The sequence below is a fragment of the Tubulanus polymorphus genome, chromosome 3 (genome assembly GCF_964204645.1).
Source record: "Tubulanus polymorphus chromosome 3, tnTubPoly1.2, whole genome shotgun sequence".
Taxonomy (NCBI): domain Eukaryota; kingdom Metazoa; phylum Nemertea; class Palaeonemertea; order Tubulaniformes; family Tubulanidae; genus Tubulanus; species Tubulanus polymorphus.
The window spans coordinates 3,645,876-3,670,337 of NC_134027.1; the positions used below are offsets into that span (position 1 = coordinate 3,645,876).

A 24,462-nucleotide genomic window follows, 5' to 3' on the forward strand; every position below is an offset into this window, starting at 1 on the left:
TCAATTACTTCGGTTGTACGATATCGATAATGGTGATTTATAATTTTACCCTGAATTAGAGGCTGGTTATATGAACTGGTATTAACTTTAACCCGGGAGTTACTTCAATTTACAATGAATAATCCCTGGGTCAAAAGTAAAAGGTGTAATTTCCGCTAAAAAATAACGGTAATTTGAGATTGAAAAATAACTATGATTTTTTTTCTGATCTATTTGTATGAAAGTAAATGCGCTAGTTATATTTTTGATCTTCACAACATAAAGAAATAGGAACAAAAATAGATGCAATCTTACTGTCGATGGGAATCTATTTCTAGTACATTAATGAGTGAAACCGGTGTTTTTCGGTGAAGATGACTTGTTTGAGTAGTAAAGACTTGAGGGAAAACCATTGCCCTTTTGCAAATAACTGTATTTATTTATATACATTCTATTTCTATCTCGACGATACTCTTTGATCCTATCAGATATGATAAATAGAACGATTGTACCGTAGAATCGCACACTTAAGTCTACTACAGTTAAATCATAGATGAAAAATCAAATTTAACATTTTAAGGCTCATCAAATTACAGTTGTATTAATAGGCAATTATGATTCTGTAAAGTAAAGTATGATTCTGAATCCACTAGGGTGCGCATTAGTCAAACAGGTCGTGATACAAGATTCCTTGCGGAGAATGTTTCGCTTCCTGGCTCTCCGATCATTCTTCAGCTATGAACCCGGTTCCACGGTTCTTTTTAGAGTTGTAATTAGTTCATTTCCATTTGCTTCACCCTAAAAGCTAATAAATTAAGAATTACAGACTTGAGCGCTGATCAAAACGTCTATTTGATTCATATTCAATAAACAAGTACACACCGAATATACAAATCAAAGTTATAAAAACGAGATGAAAGTCATACAGTATTCGACAACAGACATGTTCATTGTTTCACCATTTGGTACACTATTCATATATTTATACAGAACCACACATAGTATTATAATTCTTACATGATATACAAATTGTGCCACGTAACCATCTTTGTATTGGAGTCTCCGTGAGTACGATGTCATAATAATCATTTAAGACTACAGTTCTATTTTCTACTTTCTAAATCTATTCATATTTTCTGACATTTTGCATAAGAAACGAATGTAACTGGCGTGCTTGCTCTCGTCCTTATTGACATACATTTACGTAGTCGTTTCTTTTAACTCGTTTCTCACAATGAATTACTTGCACAAGCGCCGACTAAACCTGATCCTAAACACACTAATACACCTTCAAAAAGCGTTGTGAAATCACATGTTGCATTTCTTGACCACAATCAAACGTTTTATCAAGTTTCTGAAATTACTAGCATGGAGAATATTGTACACTATGGCTGCCAATCAAACAATCGAATTTCCAATTCTTTACATTCCGAACCACGAGCGTGTAATTTATGTACACGAGTATGAAAGTTTGATGTTAAGGATAATAATAATATTGATAATTATTATTATTAGGGAGTTATTTTCTATTTAGCCGCTTTAGTTATGATTTCAAGGAACTCCTCGTAGTCGATGCGTCCGTCGTTATCGAGGTCGTGCTTCTCGATGAAACTACGAATGTTCGTCTGACTGGCGTCCGAGATACCGATACTTTTAAAAACCTCGCAAAGCTCAACCTCGTCGATAAATCCGTTCTTGTCTTTGTCAAATTCGTTGAAGACGCGTCGCCAACAGTCCGACATTGTGATCCTGAAAATTACATGTAATATTTTAAAGATGTTGTTATCGTTTTATGTTACCATGGATGCATCATCCTCGTCCCCGGAGGGGGGATTCGAACCAAATGGCATCCCGATTGGCTAGACTCAGTCACGGTACAAAACCTTGCCACACACTAGGCTGGGTGCGCAGGTACATGCGCAGGTTTCTTGCGGAAGCTGCGCACTCGTACTCGGGCTAGTGTGGCGAGTCTCGATGCCATCAGGTTTTGAATCCTTACCGGGGAAGGTGTGGATGTAAACTATAGTTTATACGTCTACAGTGAAAGGCAACTATCCAGGACCCAAATCATAGCTATTTACATGCAATTCTACATGCAATAGGGGTATCCTCGCAAGGGATGCTTATTGTTTCAAGGTCAGTCAAGACTAACAAGAACACGCGATATTGCAGGATGTTCTAATGGGTGACTCGATTGTTTACTATTCCCGCGTGTATACGCAATATATCGTCCAGTGAGTAAACACTTATTAGAGTAGAAATGAGCATTGACGACGTTGTATACTGATAATCTCTGTGCCCGAATATACTCAATATCGAAATCACAGATTTATTCCATATTACATTACCATATGTAATTTAATCCGTAAATAAAGAATAATAATAAATGATAATTCCACTTATGATGCATTATGAGCGTTTTTAGTTGAAATGAGAAACTCCGCGAAACCTCGAAAATAAGCTCAAATCGCTGGAATTGCTCCATTACAAAAATGAACTTCTCGCTTACAATGCTCGTTCGTAAGACCATCCATTAGGGGGAAACGCAATAACCGAAACCTAATCAACACGCGATGAATGTAATATATGTACGACTAATTTATTTAGTATCACCACGTATAGAGTGAAATGTTTTCTCGGGGGAGTTTTGCCAGCCTGAAATATCTGTAATGTGTCTGATGTTTATTCGGGATCAAATACTTGATGGATATTATTCAAAACCGAAGTGAGGAGACCTTCAATGACGTCCGACTGTCCGCACTTACCCTACAGTAGCTTTTAGAAACTCCTCTCTCGATACGTTTCCATCTTCATCCAGATCACAATATTCGAAATATTTCTGAAATGCATAAAGCTATTCAATAGAAACATGCGAAGACGAATATGTTTTCTTTCTGCTCGGGAATAATCAGGACCCAGTTCCACAGTTCTGAGTTCACATTTGAAGAGTTAAATCACTAAAAATGAACTCATTTTAGCTCAGAGTTAACTGAAAACTCACAACTGTGGAACTGGATCCAGAACTATTCTATCCCTTAATTCTCGATAAATCAGCACTGCTCGTCGATTCATAACGGTATTGTATAGTTTAGTGTTTATGTAAATTAAATCAATTTTGAGCAACTTTTCGGTAAACTGATTTTGTTGACGGAATATCGACGGAGAGCGGAATATAATAACTATTGATGTGAATAATCGATGAATTTAGGCAATCTTCTGCGAGGAAACTTTTCTTCGCTTTTGAAAATTGATGATCATTCAAAACATACGCTTTGTGAAGTAATTGGAGAAAGGGGAAGGCGGTAGAATATACATAATAAAACATAGTGTTAGGCTGGAAGTATCTCGACGCTCTCATTCGTGCAATATCTTGTTAACCGGATTTTCTTTCTTGTAAACCGGTATAGTCTTACCAGGCCCAGGTGTAGAATCCGTTTTTCAGGCTGAACCACATTTCTATATTCGTCCCCGCTACAGAGCATTGTCCGCTGGTCTCTATGAGGACGACAGACTGATTGGGCGACTGGATGATCTGATGATTGGGACTATTCCACCGGATTCTATCTACACTTGGGCCATCTTACCATACCGTACATAAAATAATTTATATTTATAGGTACATGACATCTTAATCGTCGATCCAGAGGGCTCTATATCGATGCAGGAACGAGTTGTATCAGATTCAGTAGAGCGTATATCGGTCTAGGAATTGATCCCAGATTATTCGGGCTTATTGTTCTTCAAGGGTATTTGAAGTTATTAATCCTCGATCGGGAGCCAGTTAGGAATCTCTTAGTAACAAGGATACATCAGAACTGCCCACGCGTCTTAGGATTCCGTTCTGCTTCATTGAGGCGCGTGGCTTGTTAATTAAATTCCTGTTCAGAGTTAAAGTCAGAATCGCTGAAACGAATACGCTCTCCTATCTTCGGACAGATCTTGAAAATCAACTAGTATATGTATATTGGAAGGTCGCTGACCTTGATGGTAAATCATTCATGCCCCCAATACCACTGTAGTAATATGCGCAACGCTTTTTTTTAAAGAAATTACTACAATATAAATCTATTTGATATTTTCTACGGTCACCAAGTGCGAAAAATTCCAACCGAATGCGATAGAAAGAAATTCCAAGTAAAAAACAAATATCGCCTATGTGACAAAATTACTATCACAGTATTATTATTAATTACTTTTTTATTTACATTCCTATGGAATGTAATACGTCGTATCATCAGAGATAACGATAATGATTCATAAGCAGCGATTCGACTATAGAAAATACTGCTTTGTTGGCATAAAGCGGTCGTTAAAATAGTTCATAGCTGTTTCATATCAAAGTAAATATTGATCATGGGATTGATTTTTGTTGGAAAGGAAAGTGGAGCACAAGTCATCGAAAAATTAAAGAAATATTTACATAAAAAGTTTCGTGTGTTTTTTTTCAAACAAAATTGCAGAAAAGAATACCGCAATTCAGTATAAAATCGATCAGGGATAATTAATGACAGGTGATATTTCGTGCTTGTCCTCGTGGAATTCACCTTCAAAATAAAAACGTAAATTTTACACCCACAAACGAATTAATTGACTATTAGTCATTTTCTCAGCACATGAAAATGTTCAGTCGTGATGTCTTGAAGATGGAAAATTAACGATAATGATGCTAATTCAGCGATTGTCATCAATTCGTGGATCATATAAAGAGCTACACAATTTGAAATGAGCACGAGGCAGGTCATAATATGAAATTGAGTACCTGAACATTTCAATATTGATATGTGTAGCATATGTTGGTAAATGCTGTTTTTTTTCAAAGGTCATTTTGTGTATCTATGTGGGCTATAGTGCGTACCCTTCTTAGTACTGTGTCAAATTAAACGTATTTGATAAACGATATGATCTATATAATCTACCACCTTGCTTCAGATGACAGTTTTATAGCAAACAGCTGTTTCACGTACGACGTTGAATAAACAATGTTTTACCAGGCATTTCATGCGACGTATCAGCCGTTTAATGGTTTTTATTAAATTTACCCGTGGGTTCGTTCGGCGTATTAATGGGCCAACAAATGCTGAAAATATTGACAAAAATCTTGTAAAACGCCGAGCTCGGCAAATAAAATTGCGCATAACATTTTATGATATCCTATTCGTTCACATAATGTGCTAAAATCTGCGATTAAGCACCTGTCAACGACAAAACGTATGTTACTGTAATATTTTGGGGGTATTTTTTCACTTTGCGTAATTCGCGTAATTCGCGTAATTCACGTTATGGTGACGGACACACGCGACTAATACTGTGTAAATGTCAAGAGTTAATATGAAAAGCGGACACGTCTATAATATCGTACTAATTATTTCTTCGGAGATTCAATTATAGACATCTTTTGTATCCATCGTGTTTCAAGTATACATCATGTAAGCATACGTATGTATACACCAGGTACTATTGTTTCGTAACTTGGTGCAGAATACCTCGATAATCGTTAATGACTGGACTCCGTGTATAACAGGATGGTCGAATAGTCTCTCACACATCGCCATATTCTCATATCTTGAATGTTTCTAACTCGGAAGTACCTTTATTTTTTTGCAGTTAATTCACTCATTTATTTTCATTGAAACGTCATCACCATTCATTCAATCTATCCTTCGTAGACAATCGTGAATTTTTCCAATAATTTTCGTCATTACCGATGATGATCGGTCGTTAGATTCAAACAAACTTGTGTTTGCTGTCAATACACGGTGGAAATAACGAACATGAATGTTTCACTCTGACATCAGCTTCATTGTTTAGATATTGCCGTATTTTGTTCTAATCATGATTTTCATGTTTTCGCCTCGTTTTTCCTCCTGAACCTGATATCATTCAATTGGAATTTTAGGCTTTCAAATGAAATATTCAAATTCTTGCATTCTATCTTAGGAAGAGATTTTTATATTCTATTCGGAAACCAATGCTTCATTTTCTGTTTGATATCTGAAGTCATGTTCTAGCGAACCAATTTGAAAACCTAGATATCTTAATATTCCAACCTATGCTCAGTAGGACCGGTGTAAGTGTAAATTGTCGTAGTAAATATTTGTGTAACGGCGGCTGCACGCACAGTAGAGACGTGATCACGCGAAACGTCGTCTCATTTCCGAGTGAAACCCAACTGATCATCCCAAACGGTTCCTTCCTGTGTAATGATGCGACCGTTTATCGCACAACAGGAAACTTAGGAAGCTTCGCAAGAAAAGCTTCATATATGGCGCACTTTCAGACACATCAGTTACGAAATACATTTGCCTTGGGTGATGCATCCAAATTTTGTAGCTACCTCTGAAGCACGAATGCGAATAAAACAGCTGTTTGATATGCATTTTCAATACTGAGATTTTCTACGAAAAAAAAACTCCCACGCCGCAAAATTGTATTCCGATGATTGCGCAGGTCATAAAAAGCGTTTCGCAATTAAAACGATATCTAAAATATGACATTCTTATCGACTGGAAACCAAAAATAACCGAAACAAACACAATAAACCATTTCATATCGGATATAAAATGAAGTATAGCAATAATCTAGATAATACTATGTACACTGATACTATTCGGAAGTCAACTTTTACCGTGAATAATATGACTTTCTCTATTTAGATGAATACTGTGGGAAAACGCTAAAAACCTGTATATTCAGTAAATCTAATATTTCCGCCGAAAGCAACCGACATTCATCACTGAACTTGCTATCGAATATACAAAATCAAGTAATGTTTCGACTGCCACCAGGGAACCCCGCGGGCCATTATCAACATTATCAACGCTCATTGACGATGTAATCTAATCATCTTCGCTTCCAAAATACCAATCAAACGATTTTTAGTTTTTATGACCTTTCTCGATATTATGTACGAAATACACATCGTATCGGGGAAATATCAAGATTCTTATACGGCCCAGTATCTTTCCGTTTTCTCCGTTCATTCTTTATGTCTAGGCCTATTGATAAAAGACAACATCGTTGAGATACCTCAGCGGAAATGAAGATCTATTCATTATAGGCATTCGTGACACCAGGTTGTCTCGGGTAACCTCATGATGTAATTATCTGATGTGTGATATGTCTGAGATTATATCTCACTTATTAGTTACTATGTCTTCCAATCAAGAATTAATACTACTAATATTAGTGTTTACCATTCTCTTTTCTACTTACCTTCACTAACTTTGGGTCAGCCCGCCCATGATCCCTGAGCATTTTTTCCATTTCCTCTTTGTTCAGGGTATCGGATAAGTCCTCGTCGTATTTTGCAAAAACCTCCAACGCGTTTTTACATTCGAGTAACGTCGCCTCATCAACAGGTATTTCTAGTTTACTGAGGTACTCTTCAGCTGAATGCGCCATGGTTGGTGATAGTCAGTGAGTCAGTAGAGCGTCGTTCCCTGTGTGTGTCGCTGCGACAAGAGTGTCCGCAATATGAACGAAGCGATGCCAGCTCAATCGGCCTGGGATACCTCTAGACAAGCGCTCCAACCAGCTGTCACACGTTCAAACGATATGTCACTGCAAGTACTTGCAATTCAATAGCTAAGATCAAGACTGTTCGTAACGGGCGCCAGTTCGCAGAAAGCTACGTATTCGTAATATCCATTTTTTGCACGAATAATCTATCTAATACACGTCAAGAGATAGATAAGTTATATTGAGCGATCACATTTATCTTCATGATATTGACCTCAGAGTAATATAACGCAAATCAGGGCGTATTACAGTTGTTTTTACGCGGGTATTATACAGTTGATTTTCTATGATAGACGGTTTTCGGAATTTTGGGAAAATCTGGTTAATTCTTAATCTATTTCGCGTTGTTAATAAAGTTAACAACACCCGACACTTAAGTAATCACTACGAAGCATTTCTAAGGAAAATGGATATAGGGTAGGATATCGATTTGTTCGTGGTGATATCTAATCACTACAACGACTGAAAGCTCAATTTTCACTGGTTTGAAGGCATTAGGGACTAACTGAATTACAGATCTAACCAAATCCGATATGGACAATAAATACCACCGATAGCAGACGGGTCACGTGTGCTTGTGTTGACAGGCTTTAATTTGATTTAAAGGATGTGATTTCATCCTCTTAACCTTGGTCTTGTATTCTGTGCTGGAGGGGTTGTCATATTATTAGTAGTTTACGATTTTGAATTTCATGTACGGAAAACAATAAAGAATTTTCAGTGAATTGATTTGTTGACCGATCAATTTGTATTCAATTTTCCTGGTAGGCCGTTAAAAGGGTTCGCGTTGAAATAATAGTTCGAATACTGATTGAATAATTAGATAACAGTGTTTATCGATTATTAACGTATATAGGAACTGAATATGACGTTATATTGGTCAAGATATGTCAAACATACTGAATGACACATACTTCAATCAAGAATGACACGTTTTGAGTCACAGTTCAAAGATCTTGCTTTTGGATGAAAACATTCTATCTTTGTAATCCCACGAAGAGGATATTCTAACAAGGATTTATTATACGTATTCATTTTCATCAAACATGGAAGATTGGAGTTGTACCGACGAGGAGCAGTTTGGTAAAGAAGCCCGGCTGAACAAAATAGCAGATGAGTCGATACTAGGCTTGGTTTCAGGGCCTTGCGGGCAGACTCATTCGCTACGCTGCGCGCAGAAATCGAATCGTCTAGAACAGAAACGACTGCAAAACAAGCTGGATTCGCTGGAATACGAATACGTAGAGAAAATCGGAAAGATGAGGATCGAAGAGAAAGAAATGAAACTGGAATTGTATCGCATGAAACTGAATATTGTCCATTCAAAACGACAAACACGTCATAAACAGAACGACCGCACGACGCATAAAACTACGTCAAAAGTCGAAACTTTACCCCCTGTTTACGGCGCGCGTTATTCCATATGAAACTGTCGGATTGTTGAAATGTGAATTTCTGGGATTGATTTACGAATTTTTAAGAAGTACGTTACATAGTGTAGGATTCAATACGGATTCAAAGATAAGAAACATGCGAGTGTAATTCTTTCTACGATATACAGTGGCAGCTAAATACAAATGCAGTCGGTACTTTAGAGATAGGCGTACGATCAGTTAACGCGTAACGTGATGTTTTAAACGACTGTAATACTATTCCTGTAAGCGCCAACGGACGGAGCCATCATGTTTCAAGCGGGGTAACGCAATAATAGTGAAAATTCACTGTTCATCGAAAAACCGAATTATCTTAGTTAATGAAATGATTTTGTCTGACAAGTTTGGAGATAATCGGATCTGCTGGGTCTCATCTGTAGGTTTGGTTTCATCATGGACTCTGTAACGAGAGTCAGCGAGTTTCATGACGTCGTGTATTGCTTCTATGAATTTTTTCTAATGAACGTTCACCAAGATATATCTCATATCGAAAACTGACAATTCGACTAATGAATTTGACAGTTTTATAGGAATAATTATGATATAACGTTGGATCAATTGCTTTTAATATCACACAAAGGGGAAGCGTTTCAGACGATAAGGCTTAGTACCGACTCATACCGAGTGTATTAATTGAATTCAGCAATGTTGCGATGAATCAATCTTCGAGTAATTTCAGACGAAAAAAGCACTAGTTTTTTCTATTTTGTGTTGTGCTAGAATTTCCTTTCCTTTCGTTGGCTTACAACACTTGGGTATCAGCCAATTTTGTCATTTCACATATCCGGTAGGGATTTCTGGTATTTCATTGTGTTGTAGATTACACGTTTTTGATCTCAACTCCCACTCCAGTATTTTCGCATATCTCCGTTAAATTTGTATTAGTAGTCTTGTAACGTTCCCATTACAATCTAATATATTTTTTCCAGCATTCTAACAGATTTATCAAAAAACAGATTAATCATATTTTTGATTCACCAACTCCGGTCTAGTGTCATGATTCATCAAGGAAATGTTTGAATTCTATAGTATGGCTGTCGTCGTGTGAAAAATGCCCGCAGCTAAGATTTGTTTGCAATGCGATTAGACTTCATTTGAATAAAGTAAAAGTAATGAACAAAGTGAAAGTTCCAGGTATAGAGATGCAGGGTTTTCATCTACACGAAGCAACGTCGTTTCATTACGTAGATTTTTGGCATTAAGTTCTATCGAATTTAAGTTTACCAGGTTAATTAATATTCTCTTGTTTCATAGAATATCTATTCGTTATACAGAAATCGGCATCTTGTATTATCGTACCGTAGCCTTAGACTCTAGAATATCTAATCCACGAAAGTATCTGTGGTATTACCCACCGCGTTAGTTTGGCGGTTTAGTTAGTTAGTTTAGTTAGTTTAGTGTTATATATACACTGCTACACGGTGTCGGCGGCATAAAACGCATGTTGCTATATTAAAACGGCTTCAGTGAATAAATGGCTTTTTTATCGAATCTTGTCGGTATGATATGTAAATTAATGTACGAAGTTCGCCGATTATTACTGAAAATAATTTTGAAAATGTTATGATTTGTGTGTATGGCGCAGAGCGGCGTTCAGCTGATAATGTTACGGTGGATATGAAATTCTTACGGCCGTCGTGTATTTCAATATGAAATGCAATAAATATGCAAAGAATTTAAATAAAGATTCTTAATGATCACCGAGTAAGCAATAGAATATCAAATCGGATAGAAAGATGTCGACCTAATTCAAACCATTGGATCGATTGAGCTGCAGCTGGTTTCGAGGTCAGCCCAGCGTTGAAGTTAAAATTGGTCTATATCAGAGTGCCAGAGGTGGACAGATTATACGTCTGGAAGTCGGATGTAATCTAGGACTCGACGCTGGGTGACTGTAGATCAAATATCAACGGCGACGATTCCATACCAATTACGAACGTTTATATCGATACAATATCAGCCGGAAAACACACCGTCTCGATCCCGTCCAATCCTATTATATTACATGTTCCTCGCGTCGACATTCGTGGATTCCGAGCAAGCTATATTTTTGGGTGATTATTACAAAGCTGGATGGCAAAAAGCAACAACACCTAATAATCAAGCTTCATACAGAAGCCTTGTGACCTTTTGGCTGATACGATCGAATTGCTCAGGTCCAGTGTTACATTCTGGCCAATATTTGTAGATCACTTTTGATCCGATCGACGTCAGTTTTCATTACAGGTTTTTTTTTCGCTGAAATATCACGAGTCGATCGAGTCGCTTACAATGGAAGGAAGTTGATGTGTATATTTTTCGACCCAGAGTCCTGATGTGCAATATACCGATCTGATCCACGTCGATTCGATTACCTTCTCTCCACGCTTGATAATATGTTCCATGGTTGATGGCAAATCTAGTTGTCATTTTTTCCTCTTCGCTTCGTTTTTTCGTTCATTCGAAGTTGTTTCAGAATGTTAAGTTGGTTGTAGTGTTTGACTGCTGTTTAACTCGGGGATAAATATACGAATCAAAACGTCCAATTGCCTCAGATACGTATCATCAGAATCAACTGGTTATTTCTGCTTTGCTTGTCTCACATGACGGGTTCCCAGTTCTGGTGACAAATTGACAGCTTTCTTACATGAGCAAAATGTCGTAGTTGTTATCCATCATTAATAAAGCGCCAAACCCAGGCAGTATCATTTGCAGTATCATTTATAAGTCGGTCTTTTTAATTGGCTCAATGGGATAATGAATCACACGAAAGCTCATACAAAACTGATTTGGTTGTTTCACTGTTATGTCGTGTTATGCGGTGTGGATTTACTGGGAAAAAGATAGAATTTGCATTAAAATATATCTTTTTTTTTAATATTCACCGGGGATTTATTCCACCTACATCTCAACCATCCGCATTTCCGAAACCATGGAACTCTTCCAGCAAAATATAAACTATATATCTCTGTTTATCATATTTCCATATCAAGGTTACTTGATTCTCTTAAATGTCGTTTCTTCATCTTTCATGTTGGCTGAAATTTCAGACAGGTGGGATGATAGACTTCAGTAATTGCCTTATTTACACCGCAAAACTGTCTTCCACTAATCGCTTTATCGAATATTTTGAATATCTGCTCAGTATTTCGTTTGGCAAAAATTGCATTTCTCGCAGTTGTTGTATTTTAAAATCATCGCGTGAATGGAATACTGTTTTAAATACAAGATTACATACTCGAGTCACGCTTCATTTTCATTACTACTTCAGTTGGTTCTATCCTTTTTCGTCGCAAGAAATAAGTAAGTAATTGGGTTTTATTGTCGCAGTCTTCTCTGTGATCAAAGTCACTTTTTCTCGTAGTTCTTCGACCCAGTGCGCAGTGATGGTAATAGATAATTTACCCACGGCATAAAGGTATGCATCCATAATGATTAACACGCCGTACCTTTTTGACGTGGTCGGCATATTTGACATCGAATTAGCAAGTGCGTTTCTGTTCGTATGGTGCATGAACAACAGGTGAATGATAATATGTTCTGAAGCCTAAATAATGGCGCGGATTAAGAGCAAAGATCATTAACGGCGTTACATTGAAATTCGTTCATTAACTACTGGTGGAAAGATGATTTCCCAGGTTCACTTCAGTCACTCCGTATCTCAACTGAAATGAAAAAATAACAGGTGGAGGTCTACCCCTTTCATGCTATCAATGCTTCACAATGCGCGTAGGGAGCGGGGAGGCCGCAGCTTGAACTGAAGAAAAATATACATGTAGATAAGTCTCTTGTAGGAAACATGTTTGGTTTGCATAGAATTAATTAAAACCTGAAGGGAATGCCAATTTAAATCCGTGTCATATACAAATGAAAGGATTTCTAATTGAAATTTCACGAGTGCGGAGGGAAATGAGGTTAACCAGCTTGTACTGACGTTAGAATCAGGCGACAAAATTGGTGCTGAACACGAGCACAAGACGCTAATTGCTGTGCAGAAAATCGAAAGCAATCTGAGAGCTAGATGAAAGGGAAATCCTCGCGTTAAGAAGAAAACAAGATTTTCCTGAATTTAATGGATTCTATTAATGCACCATGTGATCACCACAACACAAAACATCTCATTTTGCCAGTTATATCCATTTAAGAAATCTATATTCATACCAAGTACTAATGTTGATCTATGAATCTATGCGTAATATCAGTCGCTGTGACACTAGTGTTTCGGCAGTTTCTCGCCTTCTATGCTGCTTATGCTTCAGAGCTTCGTTCAGTCGGCAAATGACACCAATTGATGCAAGACTTTTACTTATATGTGATGTAGAATAAATGACAAGTCCTAATAACCTGATATTCAGTTATGTCAAGCTTCATTTCTTCCATGGCTGAACGATAACAGGAAACATTTCAACAAATTAGCGATAAAATGAGGCAATTCCAAGCAATAACTTAATCAATTATTTTAGAAGTAGGACTAGGCTACGGTTCGTCCGGTATCTGGGGCATATTTGTCGTTTGTTACGCATCATCAGATATGTTATTACTGATGGATAAACCGTGTCGCACCTGGTAAAATAAACAAAGTGTCTCAAGCGAAAAATGCGTTACGATCTGGGATAATGGTAAATCTGGCATAGAGTCGACGTGTACTGTTTAGGTCGAATGGGTGTCGTGAGTTAGCGTAAAAATATCATATAAAAATCTAAAACGTTATATTTCTAAGGATATCTACCGATAACCAAAACGTGTGTCAATGACTAACAGAAAGGACTGCGGCCTTCCTTCGAGCAATGATACTATTTTCGTAGATTGGGGATGTCAAATCAAATTAGATTCCCACTGGTTTCTGATATTGACTTGTAAAACTGTAGATTTTGCATGGCTTTCTCATACAAGCTGCAACATATATAAACTCTGAAAATGATTTGAAAAAACAGTTTAAACAATAGACGAAGCTTTCAACTTGGATAAAGATACGGAGATTGCTGCATCAACCGTTTCAATTCATCCTCTCGCGAAAATGATTGTATGGTCTATCGAGGATGAACTGGATTGGAAATGCAATTACAAGTTTAAGCGTCGAACAGAAGTAGTTGTTTCTGGTAGAACAACCTAACAACCGTGTCCCGTATACAATAAGCCTTTTTACAGTTTCCAGGCGCCATTTTTTTGGGTACCCGCCGGGTCCGCATTGTTGAATTTTTTGTCCCTATTTTTCTCCGGTTTAATTTTTTTATTTCGTTCATATCTCTGGATTTGATTAAGATGGAAACAAAGTAGAAATATCGATGAACTCGGCTGATAATAAACTTTTTTATGATATCACTCATTTATAAAGTTAATGCAACAATGTGCGCTGGTGAAGTTATAAACATTGATATCGTCTTCCCGATAATTCAACTTGAATTATTGCTCATCTCATTCAAAAGTTCGTAATTCTTACAAATATTAATCTACATTTTTGAAATTTTCAGGATCAATAGCCATCTATATGTGGTCTTATATACCTTTTACCGTTTTCAATTATCTTTATTAGTTTTTAAGTAATTGCGAGTCAAACTTCCAAAACACGTTTTCCCGGGTCCCCTGGGTGCATCTTTATATCAGGAAATTTCACAATTTCACCGGTCCCTACTTTGTTGAAAATCAATTTATTAAGTAACCATGGAAATAAGGGCACCTAGGTTTTTGAAAAATGGTTATTAAAGATATATATTCTCTAGGATTTGTCAAAATAAACAAAATAACCCAGGTGTTGCTTTAACCAGCTACCTAGGTTCACAACAGATCATTTTGTCCAACGTGTTTCATTCGATTCCAAAACTGCACGTACGGGTATACGATTGCAAATGTGAAAGTCAGACATTATGTGGCACATGTATGAGGACCACAGTCTCAATGCTGCGTCGCATTGCCGTCGCAAATTTGCATGGCTACTTACGTGAAGTGGGCTAATACAGACCTTGTGTGATCAAAACTGACTTGGAATTCGTGCCAAATCTCAAAACAACTATCAAACACACGAGATCAATTTTGACAGAAAGTAAACGAAAGTTATGTTCCTTACTAATATATTCCAAAGTTCCAATCTTTCCAACACAATCGACTAAGCCAAATATATTCAAATTCAATTTGAAACACCTTCCAGCTCTTGTCACGATCAGTAATAAAGATCGAACATCGAACATTCTCAAAAAAGCAAAGCCGATCCAACGGTTTGCAAGCGTCAAGTTTGACACGGCCGTGGCTGCCTCCATTTGTGTGGAGCTGCTGCTGAAAATTCAAAAATGTAAATCGGGTACCGGTATTTAACTGAAGACCGAGTGCTCGCCATTACACCATGGTATTTCTGATGGTTAACTTTTGAGCAACTGGCTCCAGAATCACCTGCCAACGGCCATATTTCATTGATGCAATATACTGTGAAACGATATAATATAGACGGGAGATCAATGAAACTTAAATGCCTGACACTAAGACTTATTTCGACTTTTTTGATCTTAGATGATTGGGAGAGGGGTCCAAAAATAAGGACATTTTCCGTGGTTTAAGGCTGTGAGTAGGGTGCCCCTCGGTGTTGAAACAAATACATCCAAAACAATTTAATTTGCAAGAGGATGAGTGTTAGATTTGTAAGTTTTATGCGATCACTGTCTTGACAAAGATGGTAATCTTAATGGGAAGGAGCAGGGGTCCGGACTACCGACCCTCCGAACCCGTAGTCTGTCCCTGTGTTACTAGAAATATATCTCTATTTACCATTTTTTTCAAATAACTAGGTGCCCTTGTTTCCATAGTTACTGAAAATTTTGATTTTAACAATGTAGGACCGGTTAAATTGGCAAATTTCTTGATATAAATATGCACACATGATACTCTAGAAAACGTGTTTTGGAAGTTTGACTCGCAATTACTTAAAAACTAATAAAGATAATTGAAAACGGTAAAAGGTATATAAAACCACATATAGATGGCTATTGATCCTGAAAATTTCAAAAATGTAGATTAATATTTGTAAGAATTACGAACTTTTGAATGAGATGAGCAATAATTCAAGTTGAATTATCGGGAAGACGATATCAATGTTTATAACTTCACCAGCGCACATTGTTGCATTAACTTTATAAATGAGTGATATCATAAAAAAGTTTATTATCAGCCGAGTTCATCGATATTTTTACTTTGTTTCTATCTTAATCAAATCCAGAGATATGAACGAAATAAAAAAATTAAACCGGAGAAAAATAGGGACAAAAAATTCAACAATGCGGACCCGGCGGGTACCCAAAAAAATGGCGCCTGGAAACTGTAAAAAGGCTTATTAGATACGCACATTGAATCAGGAACAACCGACAGCATAACAGTACGCCAGCTGATATAGTCTGTTTTATTCTATCAATTCTATTTTCTACATGTCTCAAAAAGAGATCTGCATCATGATTTACAAAACGATTACAAAATTAGAAATGATGATTATGAGTTTGAATTATTAACTTCTCAATAATTCAGAAATCATATACCTGCTCGACTCAGATATGAATGATTACGTTTTAATTGCGAATAAAAGATTCCAGAAGAGCAATTCGCTTTGAAATATTACCACCAACGAATTTATGAAATATCAATTAATCAAACCCTCGAACGAACGTACGATGCTCTGTTGGAAGCGTTGACGCAATTTCACAACATTCAATTCAATATTTCCTCCCTCTCTACAATCCTTTTCTTCTTTTTCTTTTCTTCTGCAGTCTGAAGAGCAAAACTATCTATTGAATCACTCGCGTTGATTTACACACCTTTACCGTTGTTGCATAAAACGATATTTCGCAGATGAAGCACGTAACCAATTAGTGGTAGCTATGTTTTATGGCAATCACGAATTTGTATCAAGAACAGCATATATCGTACGAACCAGGTGCTAGTTCACATATAGCAAAAAAAAAAACACCCATTACAAGACAGACGGGTTTCATCAAAGAGGGATGAAAACCTCAGTCTTGTCTAACTGCGAATAAAGGGTAAATGGATTAATCGCTATCAGACTGCGCGTAAAACAATTAGAATAAAACACGTAAAATATTCTAAAATGTATAATTATTTCTGAATCCAAACCTATCGTTAACCAACGTTTGTTATCATACAGACAATGCGCAATATACAGTTATCACAATACCGGACATTTTTTTATTTACATGTTAATCTTATACGCTAGAATGATAGGCTTACAAGGCACAGAATGTTCAACATAACCATGGACGTATAAACCAAATAGATATATAACCTAGCTTATACGTCCATGATATATCGTACGTATTAAATATCCAGACAGACTACCTTTCCGCCGTAAGCGACGCCATTATAGGTGGAAACATATACATTTCAAAATCTGTTAGCACGATACTTATTACGTCAATTTCTGAAAGGATATTATATAAAAATTTAGCGCGTTTCAATTCTCGTTATTTCTGAAATGATCATATGCATCGCATTCACATAACATTATGATAATAAGGAGTCTACTTAATTTTTGTTAAGCCGAAGTGCAACTGTATTTTGAAGTTAGCAAACTCACGCTTGGCAAATCATCCTTACGATGTTTTTTGGCAGTTTGAAGCGACAATTTATCTATCATTACCTATGATCGATCAAGTTTCCTAATCAAATAGATTAATAAAAGCTCTACTTTAATTAGACGTAGAGCATTAACGAAACGCCTGATAATGTTTTGTTCACACGTCATTGAAGCGAGTTCCATTGCACTCTCAACGCGAATGTGAAATAATTATAAATCACGGTAAATTCGTTATTTCTGATCTAAATTAAGATTTAATGGGAGGGTGCAATCTGCGAGTGCGTCTGCGTAAAAACTTTGTTTATAGTTGAATAACACGACGGTGAAAATGGCAGTGCTCCGAGCCATTGTGTGTGGTTTGAGATCAATTATTCACACGATCAGTATTTCTCATTTTCGGCTTAGTTTTACTCGGAGATCGTGTAGACTTGAGTCGTAAATTAACCAAGTCATGATGGGTATTGTGATGAAAATATATGGAACGACCTTTTATAATGACAAATTATCCTAATGATGAGTAAAAGGCGTAGATAATGATTAATCCTATTTCCCGATAATTTGTCGAGGTTTTTTTCAGCACGCGCCATGAATTCTATGGGAATAGTATACACCAAGCATAAATGAATAAAATCGCCGTGCAAATAATGTAAATTTCAGCCATTGAGAGACACCTTTATGAACGACTGTACTTTCCCTACGGGGTTCACTTCTGATTCGGTATTCAGACATTTCTTCTGCACAGAGTGGTTTGGCTTCCTTTCCCATACAAATATCTACAAAGGTTGTTGTTCGTCGCCGCCGAGAAATAGCGCGATCATTTGTCATTATGATCTCGCATTCGCTTCCCAAACCCGATATTCAGTAACGCGAAGTCTTTTCACAACGTTCTGGATATCATCTGAATAAATGGCGCCTTCTGTACCACCATAACTTCCAAATTGATGGATTATCACCTGCATAACTAATTTGACCTCTTGTTGAGGATAGATTTTAGCGTGGCATTGTACCGAAAAAGTTTCATCACACCTATAGTTATCTCATTCATTTGCTTACAGTTTAAACTCTAACGTAGTTCGTTTCTTTGTATCGACGTAGCGCACGTAAATGTTCCGGATACGGGGAATTGTTAAAAACACAAACGCCGCGCACAGTTGGTTTTACCGGCACCCGAGATCAAAGAATCCTGTCATTCAGAATAGAAAAAAATCAATAAAAAATCCATTATCTCAGCCGATGAATGTCCGGAGGAAATGGTTCTAGTTAGATCATATTAACTTGTTGACTTGTTTATTCTGTTTAAAGGATAAAACGTCTTTTCCGACAAAGACAGTTTCAAAATAATACATAAAACCATGCGCAAAAGTGCAAATTACAAATTTCGTTTCCGGTTCATTCAAACAATCTTCAAATCAGTTTGAACCGGGCAAGCGACTGATTGGGGTTAACTTTTTTTTCCGCCTAATTTAATACATCGAGATTTTGGAAATAACTCCTATCAGGTTGAAGATAATTCCGTCCTCATGAGTCGCAAAACGATATTATCGATGGACTATCGATGGATCAGGATTTGAACAGAATTGTTGATAATCTTGGTCTTAACAAAAAGCAAGTTGATAGCATTGTTTTCCGACGCATTAACCGTAACAATGATGAAAATACCCCGCGAAAACGTCTATCATCCGTAGCTTTTTAGAACTAATAGATCGTCGGGTGCATCTGAACAGTCACGTTCAGTTTGCTTCAGATATCGGTTTCGAATCAACACTCCTACGACACTCGATCCGGTGAATAATGCATTCTGATTCATCTAGTAAATCTCGTTTCAAATCTTAAAGTTGGTGAACGCGTATTTGCGTATTGCGAGCAAATTTTCAAGGTTAGCAAAATTACCAACGTGGTTTCCATTCGAAGCACGCGTTGAGCTTGACAAAAATTATTTCACTGGCAAGAACACTGACACCGCTGAACATGTTATGAATGAGTTAAGGTGTCATCGGCCTCAAATGTACAATAATTTTCCATTTGCTAGAGAATAGGTGTAATTGGGTGTGAAAGCGACATTCGCTAAGAACGAAAAGGTGGGATATCGTCTTAATTGCATTTGTTCGCGAATCATCGAACGGTATATTTTCTTTTTCGTGAAAAAAATGGAAAGTCAACGTTTGATTGGGGAATCTATCGGTGTTCGAGATGATGAATTGATAAAAAAACATCGCATTGAAGTCATTCAAACAGTATTTTTTAAGAAATATCATCATCTATTCAGCGAAATTCATGAAATACGTTGACGTTTCAATCATCTCCATCCCGATCGCATAACGCGTTCTATTTAGACCGAAAATTATAAACCATGCTCAGTGTCAAAACCATAAGTGAAGCGGCTGATGTCTCAACGCTTTTGCTGCAAATGGATGCATTATTTGCGGCAATATGAGACGTCGCCATTCACGCAAAATTGAGGCTAGTGTTCAATCATCGCTGAGGTGTGGATGATTTCTGATGTGTCACAACGAATAAAAATACAAATGAGACTTGGTTTTTTCTGTATCACCGCCTTACACTGACAGTGTCACGTTATGACGGATTTTAGTAACAGTTCTGCGGTGACCCGAGAGAGATACAAATCAATATATCAGCTCACCATCATTCTGATTTGCCAACCACCAACACTGATCTAGTACTTTTGCATCCGTTGTGACTTTTAGATCAAGGAAACTAAAGATATACCGGATACGTAAAGATAGATAATATTCTGCAATGTCTAATTATGTACTTCGATTTAAAACGTTACTGGCAGGTGCGGTGGGTCTGTGGGACACCAAACAAATCAAAATATATTAGACAAAATCTACAAATTAAATAAATAACTGGATCAATCCTTATTTCATGATCAAGATAGATTACATTACAATGTTTCACATTCGACATATCTCTATTTTATCGTGTGTGTGTGTGGTGATGATGGAACTTCTCTTATTTTGCTTATTAGATTTAGTTTCGACGGTGACATAAAAAATCCAGAAAGATAAGAGTCATTTTTAAATGTTGATGAACACGACCGACTCACGTGTATCATGAATGGAATTTTGGATGAGCTTATATATTGATCTTGGAAATTTCCTAATTTGAAGAAAAAAATGATTCTAGAACTCGTATTATAAGGGTATTCCTTCGTCCTGATGCGAGTGATGTAGATTGACAATACTCGATCAATGCGCCCGAGATCCAAAGTTTACTGTAGGAAGGCTGGATTGCAGCATTTTAAGTTCGCAAGTAAATTACAGAATTAGACAGGGCCCGCAAGACGTCACCTACGGAGCGGAATAATCCCTGAACGTGGTCGACGAAGATGTTAGTACATAAATGATATTGGCACATTTACTCGTCTGTTTACTTTTCATCAGTAACGCCTGCTGCGGTGATAGCAGTTTATTTCGATACGCTTTTGCTTTTCCAAGCCAATTTATCTCCTATTGGAATTGAACTGTTTCATCAATTACTATCGATTCGAGATGTTTATACGACAAAAAGATCGCTGCATGTTAAAAAGAGCAATTATTTTAAGTGGTTTAATTTTCTTCGTAGCTTAACGTCTTTGTATGCAGGAGATAGTAGACCTAAATCTGAGGTCTAATTTCAACGAAGCACGGATTGAACAGAAATGCAAATGGCTTTCAACTGAATACGTTTCGCAACTGAAATGTTTCGAGCACATTTAGTTATGATGTTTCCATTTAATCACCCATCACCAGAAAGTTTTGATGAGAAAACATGCGATGCATCATCGCGACTAAAGCTTTTAGATAATATAATTACACCGAAATATACTTGCAATAAATCAGGCCAATGTTATTGGGGTCTTGTAATATATCATTGAAGGCTTATGGAATTTTGATAAAGATTGATAAGACATCTATCATGTGTCATTAGCGGATAAACGGAACTGGTGCTAGTCGAGATGAGATGCCCTGTCCATTTTATCGGAACGCGAAATCTAGGATATATAAGTAAACTGGCCACACAGAACAACTTCATTAAAGTGCCTGCCATACGAAATAGCGATTAATGAATTACGGATAACGCGTTGAGCACCCGTTTAATCACGCTGCTGAGAAATCCGTTGCAGCTCGAGACTAGAAGCGGATGGCATTCAAGGTTTTCTTATCGTGCGGTGTTAATAAGAGCGCGCGAAACATTTAAATAACGACTTACTGCACAGAAGCCTTCGATGAGACTTCACCAATTCGTGAAATCGTTAAATCCGCATTAAAACACTTTTACGATCCTTTACATTTATCCAAGTACTTTCTCATCACCGGTGGCTTAATAGCGAAGGTTACTAAGACGTCCTATCTACGTCGTCGTCGGGAATACTAATTTTTGGAAGAAAATCCGATCCAGTCAAATCCTCAGCCATAGAAATTGAAACGATAACGAAGGATATTCAACGTAACAACAACATTTTTTGATAAGAAAGATTTTAATAGTTCTTTTTTTTGTTGAAGACAATAATGACGGCACCTTCAAAAATGTTTTATGTATATGCCATCATCAGTAACAATTCAATTCAATTATATACAAGTTTATACAGCGGATAAAGCCTTTTGAATATACTATACAGGCACTCCCGTGATCACGTGTATATCACACTAACTCAGTTATTTGCGCAACTATATTTTAAGATACTTCAGATTTGAAAAGAAAACTTAACACAAAACAAGTTGCATTTAATTATTTGCACAATGCTTCATGACATAATCAACTTTTTGTCGTTGTTCTAAATATTTTTACATTACGATTCATGCATGTATGCTTATACCTGCAGATCTTCAAAGCTACTTAGAAGAAGTTACAGTTGAAATAAAGAAATAATATATATTAAGACATCTTTTGTAACACAAGAATAGCATTGAAGTCCAATACACTATAAATGATCGGGAATTTAACGAACGCCACATGTATTCTAGCGGTCACACGTAAGTCTATTTATGTAAGTATGATATTTTTTTCTTCGTTTCTCTTTATTGTCATAGAACTCTGCGATAGGTGAAATATTGTTATTGGACACGAAGAAATGATCGACCCAAAATCGCTATTGAAGCCTACGTTTTCAACGTCTTAAGTTGAGATTCTTATGGTTCATTGACCGTCACATGGTCTGTTTAAGCAAGCTCTGCTTCGTTTGCTTATTCATATCAAACATCTCAGTTTCATCGCTGGTTTTGTAAAATCTATGAGTTCCGCCACCGTTTGCGCTCATCGTGTTCTCAGAAACTAACTGACATCGATACCGACTTGTCCTTCCGCAACACCAAAATAAACGAATCAGCTGATGTCTAAATTTTTGACCGGTTGCGCAGTACAAGAAGAAGTTCATTGAGTGATTCACGTACATTAAGTGTTCTGTGATCGTTTTGGCGAGTGAGAATCGAGCCAACGTCTTCGAATCGTCAGTCGAGTCTTGATTCAAAATAGCGCCGATAATCATGCAAATATTCATCGGCAAAGTTGTCAATAAGAAGGCAAACGAAATAGTTAGAAGCATAATAGTTATTTTGTACCCGGCATCGTAGTTCTGCGGCCGTGACTGCGGTGACAAACTGGCGTGGTCACCACCTCCGTAACTGTTGGTCATAAGTTCACGGTTCCTATGCGCAAATATTACCTGTCTAATGATCAGAGTGTTCAGTACCATGATAACGATAAACGGTAAAAAAGAATAGATGAACGCATCTATCCAAGCCCACGTTTCTACGAACGACTGGTAAGGCTCGGCGCCATCGCACTTGGGGATCTGGCGCGTTCCATACGGATACATAACAACTTCAACCGTCCATAAGAAATGGGCGTTGATCGTCATTATAATTCCTAGGATGCACAAAATAACTATGATAGCCCGCCGCGTATTACACATGACACTGGCTCTTAAAGGGCGCACGACGGCGATGTAACGTTCGACAGTAACTGCCACTATCATGTAAACGGACGAATCACTGGCACTGTAGCCGAGAAACTGCATCATTTTACACGCTACAGTACTTTGATCTGTGATATTCCACCCGCTGAGCTCACCTATCCAAATTCGCAATAATCCCGTGTACAAAACGATAGTGTCTATGATGGCCAAAGCGGCCAAATATGTGTACGTTGAGATTTTGGCCATTGAACGCCTTAGCAATATGATACATGAGAGTATATTCCCAATAGTACCAATAACTACTAGAATTGGTGGCACGAATAAAGAAAGTTGTTTATGGAGCCGGAATTCTGGATAATCCATCATCTTCGTTTCCCAATCTTGGACCACCATGTCTCTATGCGTTATTTCATCAATTAGATCTCGAAGACTCGAAGAATTAAGATTCGCCAATAACTCTTTTTGATCTGATTCGGAAAGACCTTGCAGTAGTTGAACGAGTTGATATTCATTGGTCGGTAAGTTCAGCGTCGGCGCCCCACCCGAAAATGTCAAATTCATCCTGAAAGTAGATAAAAAAAGATTTTAAATCATCTGTTCATCATATATATATATATATATGTAATAGATACTTACCCTTTTTACCAATATATATATATATATATATATATATATATATATATATATATATATATATATATATATATATATATATATATATATATATATATATATATATATATATATATATATATATATATATATATATATATATTGGTAAAAAGGGTAAGTATCTATTACGCAGAGTGAGTGTCACAGTCGCTGGTCAAGGACATTTGAAAATATTTTGAAATTTCTGTGCAATTAATGCAATTCCCATGCACTTGACCGAAATTAAGGGGAAATCCGAAATAAAATATAAAAAATTGCTTTTCAAAATGGCACTGACAAATCACGACGTAAGCCCTTGTGCTTGCGCGTGGATCACCCACTCTTAGCTATGTATATAATATCTTCAGGAAATACATTCCCATGAACTTGAAAGAACTCAATTGAATGATGTGATG

General features: G+C 37.0%; 2 protein-coding genes across 2 annotated transcripts; both read right to left on the reverse strand.

Annotated features, from left to right (window-relative positions):
* Positions 1 to 501: 501 nt before the first annotated feature.
* On the reverse strand, positions 502 to 7,633 carry LOC141901907 (16 kDa calcium-binding protein-like). The gene is made up of 3 exons (XM_074789475.1): positions 7,192 to 7,633; positions 2,745 to 2,818; positions 502 to 1,728 (listed from the first exon to the last, which is right to left on the reverse strand). The coding sequence occupies exons 1-3, from the start codon at positions 7,378 to 7,380 to the stop codon at positions 1,506 to 1,508; spliced, it is 486 nt and encodes a 161-aa protein (XP_074645576.1). The 5' UTR covers positions 7,381 to 7,633; the 3' UTR covers positions 502 to 1,505.
* A 14,641-nt stretch (positions 7,634 to 22,274) lies between these two features.
* LOC141901182 (growth hormone secretagogue receptor type 1-like) lies at positions 22,275 to 23,956 on the reverse strand. Its single transcript, XM_074788290.1, has one exon. It carries the CDS (start codon positions 23,954 to 23,956, stop codon positions 22,628 to 22,630), a length of 1,329 nt encoding a protein of 442 aa, XP_074644391.1. The 3' UTR covers positions 22,275 to 22,627.
* Positions 23,957 to 24,462: the final 506 nt, after the last annotated feature.

Bases quoted from the DNA above. Each gene is read 5' to 3' on its own strand.
- LOC141901182 (XM_074788290.1), bottom strand. From the start codon at position 23,956: ATGAATTTGACATTTTCGGGTGGGGCGCCGACGCTGAACTTACCGACC.
- LOC141901907 (XM_074789475.1), bottom strand. From the start codon at position 7,380: ATGGCGCATTCAGCTGAAGAGTACCTCAGTAAACTAGAAATACCTGTT. The intron at 2,819-7,191 runs GTAAGTAGAAAA...TATGCATTTCAG, and splicing joins CTGACCCAAAGTTAGTGAAG to AAATATTTCGAATATTGTGA. The intron at 1,729-2,744 runs GTAAGTGCGGAC...TGTAATTTTCAG, and splicing joins TTTCTAAAAGCTACTGTAGG to GATCACAATGTCGGACTGTT.